This window comes from Brienomyrus brachyistius, chromosome 20, assembly GCF_023856365.1.
Source record: "Brienomyrus brachyistius isolate T26 chromosome 20, BBRACH_0.4, whole genome shotgun sequence".
NCBI lineage: Eukaryota > Metazoa > Chordata > Actinopteri > Osteoglossiformes > Mormyridae > Brienomyrus > Brienomyrus brachyistius.
In genome coordinates, this window is record NC_064552.1 from 18,422,256 (window position 1) to 18,442,352 (window position 20,097).

At 42.3% G+C, this 20,097-nt stretch overlaps 1 protein-coding gene across 1 annotated transcript; it reads left to right on the top strand.

Annotated features, from left to right (window-relative positions):
- The first annotated feature begins 797 nt into the window (after positions 1-797).
- LOC125715378 (sulfotransferase 6B1-like) lies at positions 798-16,177 on the top strand. Its single transcript, XM_048986794.1, has 7 exons — positions 798-983; positions 1,819-1,934; positions 2,735-2,824; positions 11,376-11,502; positions 11,667-11,761; positions 12,093-12,249; positions 15,681-16,177. Exons 1-7 carry the CDS (start codon positions 812-814, stop codon positions 15,803-15,805), a joined length of 882 nt encoding a protein of 293 aa, XP_048842751.1. The 5' UTR covers positions 798-811; the 3' UTR covers positions 15,806-16,177.
- Positions 16,178-20,097: the final 3,920 nt, after the last annotated feature.

Consider the following 20,097-nt stretch of genomic DNA (forward strand, 5'->3'; position numbering starts at 1 on the left):
TTTCCCAGGTTCCCCAAAGAATTATCACAGTAAAATACTAAATACTAGGGAATTTTTTTGATACTGCTACTGATGAACAATTATGCTACTATAGTGAGGTATATTACAAGTTGCATGTTATAGCCTTTCCAGAGGACAGCTGTGAATCATTCCGCATTCCATCCATACACTCAAATCGACAGCCTGTCAAGCATCTTAATGATCTTGAGAACTGATCCTCCAGATTGCAAGTTTTACTCTCCACTATGTGTTTATATTTATTTATATTTGTGTATATCCCAAAGCAGAACAAAATGGGATTTACAAAAGGATGCATTCCAATGTACTTGTGAAAATGGCAAATAAAACACAGAACCCAATTTTACAGGCCCACCAATATGGCACAAATGACATAAATAAATGATCTTCTCACCTGATTTAATTTAATATAGGGAAAATAACTGAAAAAATTATTACAAGAAAAAGTTACTTTATCTTATTTGGTCTGCTTAATAATTTAAGTTCTCTCATCTGGTCAGGCCCATTCTTGAAGGTTCCTTTTCCTGGAAGCTTCCACCTGAATGAAACACAACTTATAAACACACCCCTGACAGCTAAGTAGTGTGACTTATTACAATCAGTCATGTTTACCGAATGGTCAGCAGACCTGTCACGCAACTCAGTGAAGGCCACTCCTACCCACGTCAGCTTTATATGCATGGGAGGGTCTCCTTCTACACTGCGCAGCTTTACGGCCGTCCTGCCACATAGACTCTGCATCTGAAAAGTGGTTGGAGACTCACACAGGGACGACATCACCGTGGAGTGCAGCATGCTGTCATTCAACATTCGAGATGCTCCAAATGTAAAAGACGGGGAGAAACTTTATAGGTACAATGGGATTCTATACCCTGCCATTGTAAGTCCAGCAGAGAACCTGAAAGCTCTGGAGAGTTTTCAGGCAAGGCCAGATGATGTCATGTTAGTAGCCTATCCTAAATGTGGTGAGTGCAACTGTGTAACCTTGTGTTTATCAATAGATTAGTTCAGCTAAAGTGATCATGAAATTTATTAACACTATTACCAAGCATATAGGTAAAAAATGACAGTGATTTATTAAGTGATTTAAATTAGCTATCATTAAGGAAGAATATACATTAATTAAAGAAGCAATTTAACTTGATTTAATTTAATTTAAGTTGGCGTCTCTTTCCAATAAGGAATAAGGAGAAACACTGAGAGAGCAGTACTTCAAAAGAACGATGAAATTAGCCTTGTTCATTATGACCCTGCTGTGTTATGCTACTTATGAAACTACAGATCACATCCATTATTTTAGGTATTAATGGGATTCTATATGTTTAACAAGTTATATTAAAACATTATATTATGTCATAAGTTTTAAACAGCTAACTTGACTTTCCTTAATTGTGCTTGATAAAAGAGACTTCCAAATGAATAAATAATGAATAAATAAGTTTTATACTGACTGGACTACCAAGTGAATGTGTTGAAATATTACCCAAATTAACTTGAATATGTCTATTGTAAAAAATATGGAGCTTTATTTTGCCTAAGTCTTAAATCTTGTGTAATGTTTTACTTCTTATTTAATAATATTAAAAATTGTTTACATTTGATGGAAGTTCATGAAGGGACATGCATTTTTGTCTTTTGACGAAAGATGGAAAAACAGATATTAAGCATGGATAAGAATCATTGTGTTTCGGAGTGAATTAGGCTTTATGCAGTTGTCACAGGGCCCTCATAACCTTAGAGACCTGAAAGAACACCATCATGATTTATGGATGTGTTTTTTTTTCTTTTTTGTTATTTCAGGATTCAACTGGATGGTGGCTGTGCTGCGGAAAATCATGGCTGCTGGAGCTATGGTGACGAAAGAGGCATCACAGATGCCTCCACTGATTGAATTCTGCAGCCCAGAAGTCCAAAAGGTTTGCAGTTAGTGCTTGTGAGAGTGAAAAATGCATTGCTTTATGAATTTTGGAAAACAGGCTTTTGGAAAGCATTTTCCTGAATTACATATGATTTTTTAACATTTTCCCCAAGTATTTTAATAATAAAAATTAAAATTGTGTGATTATTATCTCTCTTTTGAAATAGAGATGCAGCTTTAAGCCTTTAACTCTGTCAGATTTGCACAGTAATTCTACTTTGCAGAATTTTTCGAGTTTTGAACCTCAAGTTTAGAAATGCATGATTCAAACTGAGAGCTTGACTGGAACATCCACACTTTTATTCTTAAGTCAATCAGATGTCTCCTGGAAACCTTGTCCTACTTAAATATCAAAGATCCATAACAACAGGATTTGGTGTGTATGTTGCTCCACTGGTTTCCTTTCAGCTGTAGGAAGACGCCCAGTCCCTCTTGATACTTGGGTGTTCATGACATACTGTAAAGTGCCCCTTATTGTGGCCACAGACTGCTATCAGCTTAAACTAATGGGGGAGGGTAGTGATCCCCAACAATAAAATAAATTTTGCTGGTATGCAGGAAGCGTATAGTCTAATCTTTTTTTTAGTTCTGTCAAGAACTAACACATAAAAATAAAACATGTGCAAGGGTCCGAAAACCTTAAATGGAAATAGCACTGATATTTTTGTAAACTGCAGTTAACCTTCATACCATATAAAATGTTACATATACCAAGACTGCAACCTCAATACACCTTAAAACGGCAAAAACCTAGTCAGTATAACAATGCTGGTAGGTGTGCATTTTGTTTCTTTTCAGATAATGGATGCAGCTCCTTGCCCAAGGATCCTAGGAACACACCTCCACCCCAACAACATCCCTGCCTCTTTCACAGCAAAGAGATCCAAGGTCCGAAGCTATGTGAGCATTACGCACATCATATGTATGCATTTTAATCCTGAATGCATTTCATTAATGGCTGATGGATCAAAATATCTGTTAATTAGCTGCACTATTTTATATTTCACAGAAGCGCATTGTATTCACGAAACAAAAAAAAAATTGACTCATAATTATAGAATCTCCAAATTATGAGAAAAGATAAGGTATAGCCTAGCACTAACCTAGGCTACAGGATTAGAAAGTGGGCAATAATGGTGCTATCGCAATTAATCTGCTTTTATTTCCTTCACAATATAAGACAATGAGAAATATTAATGCTACTACAGTATGTAGTCTGCATTCGTATTAGTATGTCAGCACTGCGCAGGCACATATACACTGAACAAAAATATAAACGCAACACTCTTGTTTCTGCTCCCATTTTTCATGAGATGGACTTAAAGATCTACAATTCATTCCAGATACACAATATTACCATTTCTCTCAAACATTTCTCACAAATCAGTCTAAATGTGTGATAGTGAGCACTTCTGCTTTGCTGAGATAATCCATCCCACCTCACAGGTGTGCCACATCAAGATGCTGATCTGACATCATGGGTAGTGCACAGGTGTACCTTATACTGCCCACAATAAAAGGCCACCCTGGAATGTGCAGTTTTTTGCTTTATTGGGGGTCTGGGGACTCAGAACCGGTCAGTATCTGGTGTGACCACCATTTGCCTCATGCAATGCAACACATCTTCTTCGCATAGAGTTTATCAGATTGTCAATTGTGGCCTGTGGAATGTTGGTCCACTCCTCTTCAATGGCTGTGCAAAGTTGTTGGATATTAGTGGGAACTGGTACACGCTGTCGTATACGCCGGTCAAGCACATCCCAAACATGCTCAACGGGTGACATGTCCGGTGAGTATGCTGGCCATGCAAGAACTGGGACATTTTCAGCTTCCAAGAACTGTGTACAGATCCTTGCAACATGGGGCCGTGCATTATCTTGCTGGAACCTGAGGTGATGTTCATGGATGTATGGCACAACAATGGGCCTCGGGATCTCATCACGGTATCTCTGTGCATTCAAAATGCCATCAATAAAATGCACCCGTGTTCTTCGTCCATAACAGATGCCTGCCCATACCATAACCCCACCACCACCATGGGCCACTCGATCCACAACATTGACATCAGCAAAGCGCTCACCCACACGACGCCACACACGCTGTCTGCCATCTGCCCTGAACAATGCAAACCGAGATTCATCCGTGAAGAGAACACCTCTCCAACGTGCCAGACGCCATCGAATGTGCGCATTTGCCCACTCAAGTCTGTTACGGCGACGAGCTGGAGTCAGGTCAAGACCCCGATGAGGACGACGAGCATGCAGTTGAGCTTCCCTGAGACGGTTTCTGACAGTTTGTGCAGAAAGTGTTTGGTTATGCAAACCAATTGTTTCAGCAGCTGTCTGAGTGGCTGGTCTCAGACGATCTTGGAGGTGAACCTGCTGGATGTGGAGGTCCTGGGCTGGTGTGGTTACACGTGGTCTGCGGTTGTGAGGCCGGTTGGATGTACTGCCATATTCTCTGAAACGCCTTTGGAGACGGCTTATGGTTGAGAAATGAATATTCAATGCACGAGCAACAGATCTGGTTGACATTCCTGCTGTCCGCATGCCAATTGCACGCTCCCTCAATGCTTGTGGCATCTGTGGCATTTTGCTGTGAGACAAAACTGCACATTCCAGGGTGGCCTTTTATTGTGGGCAGTATAAGGTACACCTGTGCACTACCCATGATGTCAGATCAGCATCTTGATGTGGCACACCTGTGAGGTGGGATGGATTATCTCAGCAAAGCAGAAGTGCTCACTATCACACATTTAGACTGATTTGTGAGAAATGTTTGAGAGAAATGGTAATATTGTGTATCTGGAATGCATTTTAGATCTTTAAGTCCATCTCATGAAAAATGGGAGCAAAAACAAAAGTGTTGCGTTTATATTTTTGTTCAGTGTATGTCAACATTAATGTTTCAAAATAGGATGGATGGATAAGTCAACAAACAAATAAGGATAAGGAAATAAACAAATAATCAGATTTATTTATATTTTTATTGACTAGCAGATGTACTAGTTAGCTAATTCATTCAAAAGAGAGCAGATGTGCACACCCCCAAACCAGGTTGTGGGTTGCCAGGTTGGAATAGAAGATGGGTTGTTATTGTATGTTGTGTGTGGATTACATTATCAGATTGTGTTTCATACCTGATCTGGCAACTCGGGTAATGTCAGACAAACATACAAAACTTATGGATCCATGTATGACGATTACTCAAAGGAAAGTTTGAGGGCCAAGCTTATTACAAGAGTTTCCCAGGAGAAACACAAACATGGTGTGGTGCCGGGAGATGACCTTAGAATGCAGGAGAAACCCAGGTAAAAAGGGAGTGTTCCCATAATTATGACTCGTATTCGTGAGATCCTGATGTCGTAATTACGAGAGAGTAAGTCATAATTACAAGATAAGTTGTCTTAATTTTTTGTTCCTTTTGTGAATCCAATGCACTTTCATAGTATTTACATGAAGTAAGAACCAAAAACATTTAGTTCTGTGAATATATAACCTGCCTGGGTTCATCCAGAAATGACTGTGTGGACATATGGTTTAGGTTCAACGCCTAACGTAGGCAGTGTTGGAAACCTCTATTGTATCAGAGTCTATTGCTGCAGCTGATGATGTTATGTGTGACAGAGGCTTCTGTAGTGGAAAGGCTGCCAGGGTACATGAAATTCATACAGAGACGTTGACGTGCTTCACATGCCTCTTCAGTCTTGCAAGGAAGGCGGATATAGCACCTCTGAACTGGGAAACATTGAAATAGGAGGACCAGAAAGTGTGATCCTACTGTAGGGGGTCAAACTTCGCAGCCTCCCTGGGTAATGGGAAGGAGACTCCCAAGTATTTGTAAAGCATGGTAAAACCAAGGGTTAATGAGGAATAATGCAGGTTCTGGCGTGACCATGTAAATGAACCAAATGTTTTAGTATAAGACTTATAAGGGTTTGTGGGAATAACACAGTCTACATGTACTTTGTGAACTTGGAAAAGGCAAATGACCGCGTGCCTCAGGACGCTATTAGCTGCTACATGAGGCACCAGGGCTACAACTGTGTTGTTTTTGTACAAACTCAGTAAAAGTTGCGTCTGCATGCTTGACATAGAGTAATGAGTGACTGTTTGCCTCTGGCAAGGGTATGTCTTGTCTCCAGTGGGTGAAAGACTATCTGTTAGATGGGATTGAAGTGATATTCCTGCTATTTGCAGATAATGTTGTTCTTTTGTCCATATCCAACTGTGACCTCCTGCATTCAATTGAACAATTTGGTGCTGAATGTGAAGCAAGGATGAGGATCAGCACTTCCAAATTCAAGGCCATGGTAATCTCTCAAGTGGTGAGCTCCTTTGAAATGAGGGCAGAGAGTCTGCCCTTAGTGAGGGAGACAAAGTAGCTTGGGCTCTTGGTCATGACTGATGGTAGAATGGAACGTGAGTTTGACACGTGGACCAATTTGATGTACAAGGCAGGACTGGCTATCTGGGCATTTCTCTGGTGAGCCTATCAGTATGTGGCCAGCAAAATAAACAAATTTATCATGTGGGATCCCCCCAATCAACAGAATGCATTTCTTGGCAAAAGATATTTAAAATTTGCAGTGGGGACTTTGGTGACCCCAAAGAACAGGGTCAAAATCTAAAATGAATCCCTGGATTGATGGTTGCAGGCGCTGAGCAAGTCTGACAATGAGAACTACGATTAAGATGATACCTGAGATGGCAACAGCTACTCCAGGAATTCAGCTCCAAAGGTGCAGATGTGGCTGGAAGAAAGTAACATCCTATGCAGGCTTGAGAGTACACCAAGGCCTGAAAAAATGCTTGGCGTCAGAGCAACAGGGACCATTACTTCTTGCGAAGCAAGCCTACAGTCTGCAGGATATCAACCCCTCTGTTCAAAAGGAAGAGGAAAAGCCAAGCACAGTTGGGTCCCACGAGCCCAAACTACCACAGCCTGCAACCGAAAGCAAGATCCAGAGGCGGAAACCACAAATCAAGTGACCGAGATCTAGTGAGAAAAAGGAGTGGGAAGCGATCAACACAGACATCAGCAAACTCCTAGGCTAACTGAGGGGAACCGCTGTTAAAAAGATGAAGAGACTGGGAGGCTTGATTTACAACTACAGAACTGACTGCTTTGGAACTGCAGAAAAGAGGAAGAAAACATCAACCACCTTGACAAAGTCCAGGAGACAGCAGGAGATCGAATGGCTAGTTAAGGAAAGGAGGCAGCTGAAAAAACTATGGAGGAAGTCTCCAGAGGAGGAGAAGGAGGGAATTAACCTTCTGCAGGAAGAAATCAAGAACTGATTGTCATCTTTGAAGAGAGCAGAGAACACGAGAAGGAGACGCAAAGCGAAGAAGACCAGATCAAACTTCTTCAGCGACCCCTTCAAGTTTGTGAAGAGCCTTTTTACGAAGGACAAAAGTGGCAAACTAAAAACAGCAAAGATCAGGCTTACCTCAGCAGGAACCACACTGACAGCCAGCGGAGCAGACAAACAACTCTTCCACCTGATATACCACCGATACATCCTCCTGACCATCAGCTGGACAGCAGCCCCCCCAAGTGGAGAGAAGTGGAGGTGATTGTACGTCGAGCATGAGCTGCATCCTCCCCTGGGCCCAACGGAGTCCCATACCAGTTTCATAAGAATGCACCAGAGGTACTGCGCTTTCTCTAGAGGGTAATGAAGGTGGTTTGGAAGAAAAAAGCAGTTCCAACTGCATGGCTTAGGGCAGGAGGCATCCTAATACCCAAGGAAAAGGACTCAGATATCAACCAGTTTCGCCAAATCAGCCTATTTAATGTTGAAGGCAAAATCTTCTTCAGTGTGGTAAAAAGTCTAGGAAGTTGATATAATGCAACCCTAAAGGACACCGAACAAGTGGACCACCTTAGGCAGGAAACAATAGGGGTACTGGAGCGTATCAACAAGACTATGCTCCCAGGCAGAATGAAGCTTTGGTGCCTTCAGTTTGGGCTTTTATTCCGCCTCATGTGGCCTCCAACCATCTATGAGGTCCCAAAGGTTGAGAAACTTGAGAGGCTGGTCAGCTCATACGCCAAAAATGACTGGGGCTCCCAAGATGCTTCAGACATATCAGGCTGTATGGAACAGGCATGCTTGAACTTCCTGTGTCCAGCATCGCAGAGGAGTTCAAGTGTTCCAAGGTGAGGGTGGACATGACGCTCACAGGATCCAGAGACTCCTGCGTGGCCCAAGCAGCTCCTACTCTAGTGACCGGAAAGAAGTGGACCCCAACTGCAGCTATTCAGCAGGCAGAGTCAGACTTCAGACACAGAGACATCATTGGCCTTGTGTAACAGGGGTGGGGAGGGCTTGGCCTCGGGGAGAGCAAACCATCCTGGCATAAGGCAACTCCAGCTCAGCGACGAGCTCTGGTCATTGAGGAAGTGCGTCAACAAGACCAGGCAGCAGTATGTGCAAAGGCTGTCTCACAATCTAGGCAAGGGCAGTGGATGAGATGGGAAGGAGTCGAGAGGAGGATATTCTCTTGGAGGGACTTGATGGGCATGGAAGCATTTCACACCAGCTTAATTCTACAGGCCAAATAGATACCCTGCCCTCCCCCTCTAACCTCAACCAATGGTACGGAGAAGACCCCACGTGCCCCCTCTGTCCATCCCCTGCAAACCTCAAGCACATTCTGGTCAGCTGCAAAACAAGCCTGTCACAGGGTCGGTACACCTGCCAGCATAACTAAGTCCTGAAGTACCTGGCAGCTGCTCTGGAGACCAAGCGGACAAAGACCAATGCCATGCCTCCTCCATTATCCCATCCTGCACCTGCTAGAGCGTTCATCCGACAAGGGGCAAAGCCAGCCATAGTCCCTACAACATCAGACATCGGCCAGTTCGGAGGGGCAGGAGACTGGAAGATGGTGGCTGATCTGAATCAAAGGCTTTGCTTCCCATCTGAGATCGCCACAACGAACCTCAGACTAGATCTTGTGCTCTGGTCCTCGACACTCCGCATAGAGCTCACTGTTCCCTGGGAGGGAGAGGCCTACGAATGCAAGAGCCTAAAATACATGGAGCTAGGGGCAGATACTGAACAGTGTGGTTGGAAAGCCAAGATTTGCCCAATGGAAGTTGGCTGCAGAGACTTCGTGGGCAAGTCAACCATCAGGCTACTTAAGGATCTTGGTAGGAAAGGACAAGCCCAACGACCATCAAAACCCTCTCAGGAGCAGCAGAGCATGCAAGTCGGTGGCTGTGGGTGAAAAGGCGAGGCAACTCCTCGCCCCAAAGTAACAACCTGGGGTCAGGAGGGTTGAGAGCAGAGGGGGGGCACACCTGGGATGCCAGGTGTTGCCGATGAGCCCTCTGGAGGTGCAGTGGGCCCATCCTCGAAACACCAGTGAAGGAGGGTGCCCACCTGATGACCCCAATTATGCTTACACCCCCATCCCCCACCACCCCATAGTCTGACATCACTATGAATGAAACCTCGCGCCGCAAATCTCAGGCACTTAATCAAGGGATTGTTTCATCTAATCCTATATCAGAACTGATGTGGGGAAGGTAGGAGTTCAGTCATCGGATGAAGCATATGGTTTATTGGTCGATGTAAGTCACAGTGAAACACTATGGGAAATTATCAAAAGGACAAAGTCGCAAGTATATGAGGTCAAAACTAGTTTTCTCTATGAGGTTGCGTGACTCTTTGCATGAGGATTCTGGAGATCCAGGTGGAATCACCAGCTACTAGTTCAAATCAACAGGAGCGGTGCAGGTGTCTGAAGGTACGAAGAGTTTTCTGTATAAAGCATTACCAAACATTAAAAAGGGAATAATTAGTGATACATAGTTCATGTGTCTGAATCTGTTTCTGCACATAATTGCCATAATGTTTGATCGTGTCCATGCTTTATTATTTATATTATTAATTATCTATCTTTCCATCGAAAGCTTTCAAAATACTGAAACTGTGACTGGATAAGCCTTTATTGAAAACAGATAAATAATGTGAGAAGCATTAGAAACATCACACAGGTACAGAGAAAATTCACTTTCTTTCCTTAAGAATACAAATTACTTTTTTTTACTGTGTTGTGGTTTTTCCTTCCCCGCCAAACAAAAGTCAGAAGCCACTTGTGTAGATCCAGATTCAGTCTTTATCGCAACAATGATGTTACAACCAAGGCTGGACACTTAAAGTGTGTCAAATGCTGTTTTACACCAATTTGTATACAAGTTCTTAAGCATCATCATTCCTTCAACCATTCACAATCATTGTTTTTTTCCTTTAAAAACTCCTAAGTGATAAGTTTGTCAGTCATTTCTTTTATCGTTTGGTCCCTCGGTTGAACATAATGGTGGCGCGACCATCTCCACTTGGTTTTTTAAAAATGCACAGCTGTGAACTTCTGGTGAATTCAGATGAATCCCTTCCTTCAGCAGTAACCTTCAACCTGTTGCACATTGTCTAACTAGAGGGTTGATAATATATTTGTCCTTTAACATAATGATAAAATATACGATATACGATAAAAGTCGATATTCATAGATTCAGGACTAACATGAAGTAGCTACTCAATCGATTACATGGTAATTACATTACATTATAATGTTTACGTTGTACTAATTACATCATGGATATTTGGCATACTTTTTAATAATATCATAATACTTATATTCTACATTACATAATGCTAAATATTCTATAATGACATCTGCCTGGATGAGTTTACAACAATAATCATAATTGATACTTTTATTCTGAGTTTCATAAGGAATTTTTGGATTGGGTTTGATTTCTATTTAGGTTGGCTTATCTTGAGAGGGGCTTCCACCTTGTGGACATTTGCGTGGATGTAATTACTCCGTACTTCCCGGTTTAGTAAAACGTACGGCATTGATCACAAGTCTTGGACACTGGCGAACTCCCGTCTTAAGCGCTTAAGCCCGGGCATTATTTGTCTGTAAGTTGACATTTATGTTGGATTATTATTCCTTAGTTGAATTACGCTAAATTCTGTAGTTTTTTTTCTGTTTTTGAAGGATATGTAAGATTTATATTCTTAGCAGTTAAGTTATGCTAGCTTGCGTGATTGTGTTCGTAGGCTAAAGATAATGCCCAAGATGTAGGCCTACATAACAGATGTATTAATCCTGTACTGTACTTTGTAGAGTAAGTTTTCTGTGAAGGGCAGCCACCCATAGGGGCACCCAGGTAGCTGGGGGTTAAGGGCTTTGCTTAAGGACCCACAGATGTGCTGCGGTTGGGTTTGAACTGGTGATCATGTGATTACAAGCACACAGGCATAGCCCACTGAGCCACACACTGCCCCCCAAATGCCATCCACATATTACCAAAGATATAAATATTTTTATAAGTCAAAGATAATTTTTTTGTGATGTGTTTGTGGTCAGATGTTAAGACGGGAGGTTAAGGGTTTCATCACTCTGCCCCATTGCTCAGATGCTGGTTGTGTTCCGGAACCCCAAAGACACGGCTGTGTCCTACTACCACTTCACCTGCGAAAACCCAGTGCTGCCCCAAGCCAAATCCTGGGGCGACTTTTACTCAAAGTTCATGACAGGGGAAGGTAGGGAAAGCAGTGTGCAGAAAAGACGGCGCATCTTTTTTAGCAGCTTTGTCACCATAAACTAAGAAATACAGTAATAAAGAAGAATAATAAAGATATCAAAATGTCAAAGGTTTGTGAAGTTCAATTAGTTAATTAATTTGTTTGCTTGCATGTTTGTACAGTGGCCTGGGGTTCCTATTTTGACCACGCTCTGGCCTGGGAGAAATGTATGGATGATCCTAATGTGATGATTGTAACCTTTGAAGACATGAAAAAGGTAAAGGGCAGAGGTGCTCATTTTATGTATCAAATTGTTATAATTAAATACCATGTTCTGATTAAGCAAATGCGCTTCTATTTTCCTTACAAAATATATCGCTTGGTATGGCTTTAATATCTGAATGCCCTCTTATGTGAAACCATTACATCAAAAATATTATTTAATATAAAATATTAGTATTAAGTTTACTTTTAATAAAACAAATCATACATTAAATATACCTGACCCCATACTAGATAAGCACTTTAGAGATGGATGAAAATATTGAATGTGAAAGGCAATTTCTTTATGCTATTGTTGTAAGTTTGTCTGTGACTATTCCTTTCAGAATCTTCAGCAACAGATCAAAGAAGTGTCAAAGTTTCTTAATGTGAGTCTGGCTGAGGATGAGATCACTGTGATAGCTAAGGAGAGCACCTTCAGTGTCATGAAGGAGCACTCTAAAGAGTCACATGGGCAGATGGGTGACGTCTTCTTCAGAAAAGGTGTGTATATATCTACAATAGAGCCTTCCACATCACGGCGTTAGGGTTACAACCCCCCTGCGATCTGGAAAAACTGTGTAAAATTTTTTGGTCCTCTTGGTGAATGGAGTAGAACTGATGAGATATAAGAAAAACAAGACACAATGATCACTGTGAGATCACTACAAAATATCATGTGAGAGGCTGCCGTATAAACGCTTGACGTCGTCCAAACCAGTATTGTACATACAGCTCTGGAAAAATTAAGAGACCACAGCAACATTTTTAGTTTCATTCATTTCTCAATTTCTGGGTATTTGTTTGTTTAAAATTGACCTTTTTTGCAAACTCCAGCCTGGTTCTTCCTTGCTTCTCAATGATGAAGGGCTTCTTCCTTGCTTTATCATTTTTAGTGCTTTTATAGCAGTCTGTTATGAAATGTCCTAGCAGAGCACTACAAACCACTTAATGTTTCCCATTCCGCTTGATGTCACTTGATGTCATCCCCTGATTTATGAGGCACTGCCGGATAAGTTGATGGTCACCTCTGGCATTAGAAAGTTATTTCTGCCCTCTACCTGGATGTTTTTTTGCTGTTGTGCCTCATGCTTCACCTTGAAGTGTGTGGCCTTCTGCCAGCAGAACCAGGATTAAACCTGGATTTAAAAATACAGATTAAAAAATGTAGAGTGGTCTAGAGATGTATATCTTATGCATATATATTTTATATATTTTTAGGAGTTACTAAACTTTCTGTGTGCCATCTGCTGACCTTCACATGTTGTTTTCAGCCTTGTCAAAACTCCTAAAACCTCCCAAAAATTCCATTTCATTTCTTATATATCGATTTATATATTGAAACTGTAATGTGAAAAAGTATAGTTTTTGGCTGGGAGACACAATAGAAATTAATTTTGGTTGCTACCATATTTTCGCGACCGGTGGCAGACAGGCAGGTAGGACTTCAGGGGAAGGACGAGGCAGGTATGCAGGATGCAGGATACGAGGTTTATTTCGGGAAAGACAGGGCAGACGGCGATGAACATTAATGGCAAGTCTGGGGAATACAGACTCAGATGCGGACTAAATACACAGACTGATAGAAAACAGCTGGGCACAATCGGGGAAGCACACGTGGATGATCAGGGGGCGTGGCACACATGAGGGCTGGACACGCAGGTCATGACAGAACCCCCCCAAGGCACGCACTCCGGGCATGCCCCAAGGGGAATGGTGGACAGGACGAGACCGGAGGCACAGGACCTGGAAAACAATAGCAAAACATCATTGAGGGACCAGGAACACGACAGACAAACAAAACAAACACAAAAGCAGAAGCCGGGACAGGACCTGACACAGAAAAGGGAACGCAGACAGGAAGATGAGGAAGGGAGACACAGGGGGAACAGCAACAGGCGGAATGAAAGGGGCAGGAGGGAACGGAGGGACCACTGGGGGACGAGGAACAGAGACTAGAGGGACACAGGGACGAGGAGCAGGGATAGGAGGCCAAACTGGAAAGGACGGGGGACAAAGGGGAGCCCGAGGGAGCCACAGCAGGCAACGCGCGGCAGCCGGAGGGGCCGCAGGCGACCGGGAGGTTGGAGCAGGATGGGACCTCGCAGGGGGCGAGGAGGCAGGCAGAGGGACTGAAGCAGGAGGCGAGGAAGAAGCAGGAGGGGGCACCGGGAGAGGTGAAGAGGAAGGCAAAGGGGACCACGGCATAGGTGAGTAGGAGGAGGAAGCCGCAGCAGGCGAAGGCACAGCCAAAGCCAGGAAAGGTGCCATCTGACGCCGAGCCGCAGTGGGGTGACCCACAGTTGACCGAGGAGACGAGGCAGGGGAACCTGGAGACAGCCGATGAGGCATCGGAGGAGGGACCGCTGGTGGATGACGAGCCCTCTGAGGGGGACCCGCAGGCGACAGTTGGACTGGAGCCGGAGGAACCACAGGCAGCCGCTGAGCCACAACCGGGGAGAGCGAGGGTGACCCAAGGGGCAGGGCGGAGGTGTCCCCTGCCCTTTCCAGACACTGAAAGGCGGGGTTCTGACCAGGATCGACCATGCCAGGGCGAGGGTAGAGTCATGAGGGAGGCCCCTGAGGGGTCCCACTTGAGCTCCCAGGAAGAGGGTTGGGGCCTCCTCTGGCCTCCCTCTGCTTAATCCTTTTTTTCCTACGGCTTGCAGTGGCAGCTCGAAGTGGAGGCGGAGCCGTCTCCGAAAGGGCAGGCGGCAGCTTAGCAACCTCCGCTGAGAGCGGTGCAATCAGCTGCAGCCTCCTCTCAGTCACTCGTTGCACCAGCAGCCAGAGATTTTCGCGTACCGTGGGAATGGGGATATGCATTTCCAGGTGGGGGTGCCTCACTCAAGAGGGTCCTGCTCCAGGTGGCTAAGTTAAGTGCCACGGGATCCTCCCGGACCTCGGGTAGATTCAGCCAATATATCACTTCTTGCAGCAGACCAAGGCGCTGGTCCTCGGTTTGCCGCGGTACTTCTTGCAGGAGATCCGTCATTCTGTCGCGACCGGTGGCAGATGGGCAGGCAGGACTTCAGGGGAAGGACGAGGCAGGTAGGCGGGATGCGGGATACGAAAGACAGGGCAATCGGCGCCAAACATTAATGTCAAGTCTGGGGAATATGGACTCAGACGTAGACTAAATACACAGACTGATAGGAAACAGCTGGGCACAATCGGGGAAGCACACGTGGATGATCAGGGGACGTGGCACACACAAGGACTGGACGTGCAGGTCATGACACATATCTTAAATGTTATGGAAACTGACTGGTCAGTAAACACTTAGAACCTTAGTTAATACATTTTCATTTCATATGTATTTTACATATTTTGCATCATAATCGTTTTAACTGTATGGCAGAGACTTGGACTGCGCTTTGGATTTTGGTATCCATAGCACTTTAGATCACTGTTGACCTGTACCTGTCCCTCTACGGTGCATCTTGTATTATATACAAGTTGTTCTGGATCTCTGTTCAGTATACCACAATCAGCATGCAGTGCAGGCATAAGAAGCACAGATAATTCCATTTATAATCTTTATTTACAGTTTTGTCTTGGTTAGTTTATCTGCTGATTAAAGGCCCTGTTGCTCAATTCATTTCCACTCTACTCTCATGAAGAAGTGAGAATGTTATGGCAGGAAGAGTACATTTTAATAATGATAAAGATTACAGGTGTGATTTTCTGCTCTGTCTTGCTATTTTATAACGTAAAACCAGATAAACACTTTTAAAATATAGGGTCCACCATGCAAAGTAACAATAAGCCAGGGGGATCTGGTTACTTGTTTTTATATTGTGGGGGGTCATGTTTCCTCTTTTAATGAAATCTCCTTTTCCAGGTTAACTTCCGAAATACAAAGTGTATATCCTTAGCCAGTGGGTGTCTATGATGTCAAGCATATCTCATGCTGTCTTTGTGCCCCCAACTAGGTGAGGTGGGAGACTGGAAAAACCACTTCAGCAAGGCCCAGAGTCAAGAGATGGATACTGTGTTTGAGAAGCATCTGTCTGGAACAAGGCTAGCAGATAAGCTACAATATCATCTCTATTGTTAGTGTAAACTAAAAACACAAAGCACTGGTCAGAATTAACTATTAAATGAGTAAAAATGAAGCTGATAAGAGGACAGAATTAGATAAAGTTTGATTTAAAAGTGTTTTAAACTCTGTCCACAGTGCAGAGGCCAAAATGGTATGCAAAAAATAGTAATGCATTAATAGTGACATCACAACGCTGACCACTTGTATTGTCCATTTGGTAACCAGGCATTGGCATTGACCTGACAGAACCTAATAATGATAATTTGAATCAGCCCAAGTACCGTATGTTCACACACAGGGAATTTGCCTCCGGTTGTTTTATATACATGCAGTAGGTAATTAATTGTGGATTTTTAAACAACAATTCATTGTTCATTTTTATTTATACTAGACTACCTTATTTCTTATATATATATATATATATATATATATATATATATATATATATATATGGAAACAATAAACTGTTCAGATGTTCCAGTTTAATATTGTTCTTACATTTCTCCTTATGGGACCCTAATGTGAACTGTTTTTTTTTTATTATGCAGTTAAATAAAACAGTAAAACTGTTTCCAATCCAAGGGTTTTTAGTCTGAGAACACGTGGTCATTATCATTCACCCACGAGGTGAACTAGTGGTGACATCTAGTGGTGAGTAAACATAGCACACCACAATTGCTCACATCTGGAGCTGTACACTCCAAGGAAATACGCAACAATCCTACATTTCTTTGAGAAATATCACTGAGCAGAAGTGAAAAAGCTTCATTTTCGGTCTCACATAATCTGTGAGAATTTTACAAGTAAGTTAAAAAGTATTTTACACTGGACCATTCAGCTGTGACATGATGTTATTTCATAATTTCACCTGGTAACTCGACCGCTACCACAGACTCCTCAGTGATTTTTCTATTTGATTTAAATTTTAAGTAGATGCTGTTGTCATGACAACAATGTAGTGCCCCGTCACAACCCCCATCTAATCCCTACTCCTCCCAAACCTTCTGTCTCCCCCCCCACTAGACTTGGGTGGTATCTAATTTTTCATACTGTCATACCATTCATACTTCATAACACCATATACTGTATGGTATTTAGATTACATTTTCCAAAACAGCACTTTTTTGATATCTAGGCGCGGGGAGGGAAGGTCCTCGATGATAAATTTCCCTGAGTTGGGGGAGGAGGCTTCACTCACGGTACATTTTGGTAGATGAAAGTTCCACAGTATACTGAAAATATTACTGTAATACATACCACCAAAGTCTACCCTATACCCTTAACACCTCTCCAAAAACCCTTATTAAATTCCTGTTTTTGTGTGAGTCTCAGTGTAATCAGATTGACCAGATCTATGCCTGTTCTTTCATGTGCCCTCAGTTTGAGAACCATTTACCTAAACATTGTTCCTGGGAGGTCTGAAAAAGATTCACGCTTATTTTCTCTTTGCCACTGTTGCTTCAGGCTTAATTTCTGTGGACATTGGGCAGGGATAATGTAAAGCCCTTTGAGACAATGCAATGCTTTGAAAATTCACTAAATTAAATAAATTTAACTCAATTTAAGAAATATAAGTGAAAGCGTCTTAAACTAGCCTTTTCACTTTGTATTCCTGCTTTAATTCTGGTGTGATCTCCCTCAAAATTCATCCGTTTCAGTTTGTCACCTAGACAATGTATCTTCCAAAATTTGTAGAAATCTGTCAAATACTTTTTGAGTTGTCCTATTAATGATAAAGTCCCTGGCCAGGAAATGTGATCAGATGGCAATTGTTTTTTTTAAGCACCAAATGGCTCTATTTTTATTTTTAGACTATCCCATCATCCGCAATCAATTTTATAAATGAATATTTGAATAATTGAATATGAAAAAAAAAATACAGAACTAGGGTCTTATATTGGTCACAACTTTTACTTTAACTTTCACTGTAAAATTAGTTAATATACTACTTTTGCAATAATATACCTTTTTCACATAGTTATACAAATTCTGGTTTCTAGGAACATGTCACAACCTTCTCAGAATGAACTGTGATATACAGTATTTCAGGCTTATTTTATAATAATATGCAATACAAATAATATACATCAGCCATAACATTCATATCCGAGGCCTCATATCATATAGATCAGCCATAACATTCATATCACCTGCCTTATATTATGAGTGTCTCCCTCATGCCGCCAAAACACCTCTGGCGCGTTGAGGCATGGACTCCACAAGGCCTATGAAGTTGTCCTGTGGTATCTGGTACCAAGATGTCAGCTGCAGATCCTTTCCTATGAGATGGGGCCTCCACAGAATGTACTTGTTTTTCCAGCACATCCTACAGATGCTTGATCAGATTGAGGTCTGGGGAACTTGGAGGCCAAATTCAACTCATTGTCATGTTCCTCAAACCATTCCTGAATAATCTTTGCAGTGTGGCAGGGTGCATTATTTTTTCTGAAAGAGGTATATGGTGTGCAACAATATTTGGGTACGTGTCAAAGAGACATCCACATCAATGTCATTACCCAAGGTTTGCCAGCAGGACATTGCCCAGCCCATTACACTGCCTCTGCCAGTTTGCCTTCTTCCCATAGTGCATCCTGGTGCCATCTCTTCCCCAGGTAAATGATGCACATACACCCCGCCATCCACAAGATGTAACAGTAAACGTGACTCATGGGATCAGGTCATCTTTTTCCAGTGTTTCATGGCCCGGTTCTGATGCTCATTTTGTCCATTATAGACACTTTCACCAGTGGACAGAGGTAGCATGGGCAGTCTGACCTGTCTGCGGCTGTGCAGCCCCATATGCAACGAGCTGCAATGCACTGTGTGTTCTGACACCTTTCTATCATAGACAGCATTAACGTTTTCAGTCAGTTTATTTATGAAATTAGAATTTTGTATTTTACTTCACCTTTTGGAGATGAGGCGGACAGTAGATGTGTGCAGTATAATTATTACAGACCTAAACAAAGTAATAAGATTGATATTGTCGAGCAATGAGGGACACTGTGGTATATGGAAATTAAACAGATTTGAAGCCCATCGAGCTTGTCTGGCACATGATGAAATACTTCATCTGCAAGGATGCCAAGCCAGGTACAAAACAGCAGTGCGTCCACGCAATAGAGTTATTTTGGGAGAGGAGAGTGACCCAAGATGTGTGTAACAGACTAATTACAGGCCTAAACAAAGTAATAAGGTTGATTGTAGAGAATAAAGGTGGACAGAGTGAAAAATGAAAAATAAAAAAACATATGGTTCTGTACTGTGCTTGAATAAAACAGACACATTCCTTAGTGTATTCTGTCTTTCTGTCTGGCTAACTGTCTGAAAGGCTGCTGATGGCTGCATATTCAAGGGATGGGGGTGGAGGGCAGTCACAATGACGTGTGAATGTGTCATTAACTTCTCTGCTTGGCCACAGTGAAAAGAGATATGTTTGCAGGCGATCAAGGTGAGGTTGTTTTCTTAACCTAAGAACACCGAACCAACGGTCAAGCAGGGTGGTGGTAGTATCATGCTGTTTTGCTGACAGTACTGTACATCACTACATTGATGAGAGGATGGAATAATGAAGTAGCACTAGATAGACAGATTGGGAATTTTTTGTCATAGTACCAGATTCAAAAAGAGGAACATAAAAGAAACATACCATAATAATTTACTGTAACCCTTTGGAGTTTGAGGCCTCTCACCCACTTTCAAATTAGTCTGACATGCCTTGACATTTTACAGTTTTTCTGAATTGCTAAAACACATTTCCTAAAATCTCCTCTCCTTTAATCAAACCACTAAGCTCAAACCCTAAAATTCAAGCTAAACTCACAAAAAAATTAAAACACGCCCAGTCAAAACTGTTGTGGGCATGTAAATTAGAAACCGCAAGACTATAGTAAAAAAAAAAAGTATGGTCGTCTACCAAAAATATTTGTATACTGTACAGTTATGACTGATAATATATAACGTTTGCTGTATTCAGTACTCCAGAAAAGTTACTGTGAAGGACAAAGCCAAAAAGTAAACAAATGAGAGGCATATTACAGTAAAATGTTGTGCAACTGCCAAGCCAGAGTCACTGAAAGAAAGAATCCTCTGTGTGACCCATTTGTACTGTGTGTGTTGTAAAATTAAACTCCTATTCACCTATTATGGCATGTATTATATGTTCTAGTCACTCTTTGGTTTCTTCGAATGTTTAGGAATGTGTCTGAACAGTTTTGAGTCATTGCGTTTAAATAACTACTGTGTGCTGGCTGCGCTTAACCTCTGTGGCCTGTGTTTTCTATTTTGCATCAAAGTTCACCATAGCG